At 38.8% G+C, this 4,725-nt stretch overlaps 1 protein-coding gene across 2 annotated transcripts; it reads left to right on the top strand.

Moving 5' to 3' along the window:
• Positions 1 to 1,341: 1,341 nt before the first annotated feature.
• On the top strand, positions 1,342 to 2,596 carry LOC108672617 (crustacean hyperglycemic hormone). Of its 2 annotated transcripts, XM_018160319.2 has the most exons (3): positions 1,342 to 1,357; positions 1,670 to 1,839; positions 2,473 to 2,596. In XM_018160319.2, the coding sequence occupies exons 1-3, from the start codon at positions 1,346 to 1,348 to the stop codon at positions 2,582 to 2,584; spliced, it is 294 nt and encodes a 97-aa protein (XP_018015808.2). In that variant the 5' UTR covers positions 1,342 to 1,345; the 3' UTR covers positions 2,585 to 2,596. The 2 variants fall into 2 exon arrangements, 1 of the variants encoding a protein (XP_018015808.2); XR_007157037.1 differs by lacking the exons at positions 1,342 to 1,357; positions 1,670 to 1,839 and adding an exon at positions 1,863 to 1,925 and having other exon boundaries at positions 2,473 to 2,530.
• Positions 2,597 to 4,725: the final 2,129 nt, after the last annotated feature.

Below are 4,725 nucleotides of genomic sequence, written 5' to 3' on the forward strand. Positions count from 1 at the left end.
TCACTCAACGGATGAATTCAAAAAATTGCACCTCCCGCTGCGAGGTCTAAAAGAAATCAGTTTGCATGTCGGTAATGTCTAGGCCTGACCCCGCTTATTCTCGTAAACGCTTGGCTATATAATGCCATGTCAGCTCGACTATCTCACGAGTCAACGACGAGGATTGACGAAGTTGGTATACATTCCACGGGCTCGCAGACTGCACGAGGAAATGGTCAAACTTTCGGTGAGCACCGTTACATTAACTAAAATATATATATGTAATATATTGATATTATAGATACTAGTATTAATAACGTATTATTATCTCGTACTCTTCTTGTACCTCGTGGCGTTTTGCACATTTTTTACAGTTTAATTTGTGAGAGATTAACAATTATCCAATGATAATTCGTTGCTTTCGACCTCTCCTCCTTACTGTCTTTCGACCTCTCCTTAATTAATCATTGGGAAATCAGAAAGGGTTACTTAGTTTAGCCATTAGTGTTCTAATGATGTATGTATTTAGTTGCATAATCATTCCCTGTTCAATCGCATAAATGCTGGAGATGAGTTGTGCGCTGGGTTCGGTTGGAAATAAAGTGAACTCGAAGCCGTCAAAATGACCATAATTCTAACGTTAACCTTACTTTCTTCCATTCCTAAGAAGCAAATTCTGCTCACGACTTACTGAAGTGTCTATTCTACTGATTGATTATTTACTTAATCGTGATAGTTTATCATAGTAGACTGTTAGTTGGAATATAGACCTCCTTCAGTATTCTGCTCAGAATTTGCTCAAGGGTTTCTTCAATTGCTCGATTATCCAGTATTTGCAAAATTTGCTCGAGTAAATTTCTTCTATTTAAGTCTGAGTTTAATTTAATGGGAGTAAAATGAACAAAAAAATATAACTCAGTACTCACTGCAGTGAGTGACAGAGTGCGCATTTTCTCGTCAACGAAAACGTGAAGTCACGGACAGACGGACGGACATGACGAGCACAATAGTACATTTTTCCATAAATGAGAAAATGCGCTAAAAATGTATAAGAATTTGTCTAGCATATTTTGTTGGCATATTTCTGATTTTATTAGTTCACGTTGATAGATTAGTTATGCTATGAAATCCTTAGTTCACCGGCACAATGCAAGAGTTATTAATTTCCGTATAATAGCGGAAACAATGAAGATAAGGTGTATAATGTTTTATTTCATCTGTTAACTGTAGATAACAAATTAAGCGTGCTTATTGCATGATTATCTGAACCACAAGACGATAATATAGCATATGTCATTTAGCATAATATTTGATATTATCTTTGCAGGAAGATGTCCATCATTCGTTTGTGAGCGCAGCAGCAGTGATGCTTCTTCTGGTGAGCGTGTTTTTGTTTGATGGTTTTTCTGCCGAATCTAAATCACTAATTTAAAAATTTATGTAATATCTATCTTTTGTACGAACCAATATCCTCATATTTATGCCTATTTGTATCTCACACAATATAGGTAATTATGGAATTTCAATCAATCTAAGCCATATATAGATAGAATCGAGATGCCCATTTGACTAGATGGAATCTTTTCAATAATAACTTCACGCCTCACAAATGCTCAATGTTATTGAAATTGTTGCAATCTCAGGTCGGTACAACAAAGCTCGTCCGCAGACAAACTTTGTTATGTTTCAGTTGGTGCAGTCAGGAGCTGCAGCGATCACACTCAGGCCCAACACCCGCATGGAGTTCGCCTCCTTGAGCTGCGCTGGGGAGTACAACAAGGCGGAGTACAGGGACCTGTCGCGTGTGTGTGAGGATTGCTACAATCTCTTCAGGGAGATCTACGTGTTCAGCAGCTGCAAGTGAGTGAATAAGTCAGGGACCTGTCGCGCGTGTGTGAGGATTGCTACAATCTCTTCAGGGAGATCTACGTGTTCAGCAGCTGCAAGTGAGTGGCTACAATCACCTATAGTCTTAAGTTAGGGACCTGTCACGCGTGTGTGAGGATTTCTTTTTCCAAGAACGTATGTTTATTGAAATTGTAACAAGTGTACCATGGAATCAGCAAGGAATTTAGACAACGGTACCGGTAGATATTCTGGTACATCTAAGATAAGTAATAGAATAGAATAGAAGTGTCGGCACTGAAGAAATAGGCCCATAGCCTGTTGCCGATTCTTGTACTTTTCGTGACTTGATTCACAAGGGATCCGGCCTTTTGTAACCCAATCTTTCCATAACTGACGATTGATTGAGATAGCTGCTGGACTTATTGCCTGGACCGTAATTTGCTAGGCATTTTAAGACTGATCATGTGCTCCTGCAAAGCTTCGTCTAGTCTGTTCTTGAAGGCGATTATAGTCTGAGTATCTTCAAGTTATTAAAAAAATAGCTTTCTGAATAGATTACTACGCAGTACAGGTAATTTTGCGGCATATACGCATATGCACTTTTTTACTCTTCCACTTAATTTCTGACGCACTGCACTTCACCAGATCAAACTGCTTCCGCAACGAGATGTTCCCGAAGTGCGTGAGTTACCTGCTACTGGACAACCGAATGGGCGACTTTGTTAGGAAAATATCCTTGGCCAGCGGTGACCGCTGAACTGACCGCTGCACCCATCGAACTGCCCTCGGTGTCCAGTGAACTACCCTCGGTAGCCACAGATGCGCCTTCAGTAGCCACCGAACTGACCACGGTATCCACTGAAATGCCCTCGGTAGTCACTGAATTGCGCTCGGTAGCCACTAAACTGCCTTCGATGTCCACTGATATGCCTTCGGTGTCCACTGAACTGCCCTCAGTGGCCACTGATCTGCCCTCTATAGCCACAGAACCGCCCTTTGTTGCCACTGGCCTCGATGCTCCTGGTTCTACGGAAATACTTCTGCTCGCTTCACTGGCAGCGAGCCGGCTTTATATTTCAGCACATTATAAAATCAGGTCTATCTTACCATGAATTTTAATGAAATTACTACTTTAAAAATTTATATAGTATAAGGGGGTTGTTCTAAAAAAATTCGATGGGTATCTGTGAATTTTTCTGTTCCTATGACTCTAACATCGCTTGAGAAATTGCCTAGAGAGAAGTACAGTATGAATGATAGTTTGCATTTCATGTTAAATGTAATAATGCGACTTGCACAATGTCGACATTAAAAGTTAATTTATTGCAGATCATTTTATGAAAATAATCTCTGATTTATTTCAATTGAGCAAAAAAGTAACAAAATGATATCGATTCAATTGTACTATAATTTTCAGTATGCGTATCAGGAAAATAAAAACATCTACGGTACATAAATTACGCATTACTTTCGATACAGCGAGGATTTTTTCTTGACATTAATTTTGAAAACACAAGGCCCTAAATTTCAGTGTCCTGCGACACTGAGACGAATTACAGCGTTAGCACTTTAAAAAATTTTGGAACTATTAAAAATTTATAAATTTTTGTCCAAGTATATATAAAATTTCTATTCCATTTTAAAACCTTAATGAGAAGATATGTTCATTGAAGTTGCATAGAATAGCAGGTATACCTATTTTCGCTCGCAAAAATTTCTCACACGATAATCTTTAACTTGTTTTGCGCTGGAGGAAACGCCTGAGACAAAGCAAATTTCAATCAATATATCAATATTATATCAATGAATAAACATTAGGAAATCGAATGATTTTATGTTTCTTTTTCTATTCCAAAACAAATGTGCTTCAGTAATTATTCACTACATTGATGATATTTATATTCACAGAATATTTATATTTCATCGTCAATCCTCAAATCAAAATGTAAATTCAGTGATGTAAATATATTATTCTGCGCTTCGCATATTCCGTTACACCGTACAAAAGCACAAATAAGACCGTGACCGAAAAGATTTGACACTCAATCTCGACAGCCACGGTTGAGAACGGACGTAAGTTACTTTGCTCTGTGCCCGACTGTGCAAATAATAAATACATATAGTTGATATTGTTAGTGTAGATGGGAGTGTGGAGCAAATGTTTGAGTCTAGAAGCTCCTTGTCTCAAGGATGCCGGTGCGTCGCCACTCGCCAGAAGCGCCATAGCCGGGATAGGCTATAGTATAGCCCATAAGTTCATAACAGCATAACTAGCGTAAGCCAAAAAGGGCAGTTCGTCGATGTCTGATTCAGAATTTCAGACGGGGACACCGGCTCTTCTGCTACTGCAACCGCATCAAGTCATCAACAACGCTTCAGAAGTTCAGAGAACTTTTCATAAGCAACCAGCCAACCAAAGCATTCACAGGCCTATCGGGCCACATAGCCAATCATTGCCAATTGCTGATACCTGAAAGAGCCTGCTGAAATGAAATGAAGCTTGCAAGTTGCACTTGCAGAGTTGCAGTATAGACGGAGTATACTGAGCAGGCTGGAATTCTATGAATGGAAGTTCACTTATAAAAAAGCTTTCCACCCAAGGTGAAAAGCTTTCCTTTGATACAATGCTCTGCCATGTTGCTGACTATAAATGTAAAGATGGATCATAAGTGGACAAACTGTTTCAATTGTATGGTACATCAGGTTTGTTATAGAATAATTTGGATGTCTCTTGTTTGATAGATATATTTTATTTTTATTTTATTTATTGGATTTTTAGAAAATTTTCCAGGCCCTCTGTTCATATTGATCAAGTTTAAGTTAAGTATTTAGTTAACCAGTACTGTAGCACATATACCATATTTGGAGGCGGGGCTTATGGACACAACCAATCACAGC

This window comes from Hyalella azteca, unplaced genomic scaffold (genome assembly GCF_000764305.2).
Source record: "Hyalella azteca isolate HAZT.00-mixed unplaced genomic scaffold, Hazt_2.0.2 contig1656, whole genome shotgun sequence".
NCBI classification, from domain to species: domain Eukaryota; kingdom Metazoa; phylum Arthropoda; class Malacostraca; order Amphipoda; family Hyalellidae; genus Hyalella; species Hyalella azteca.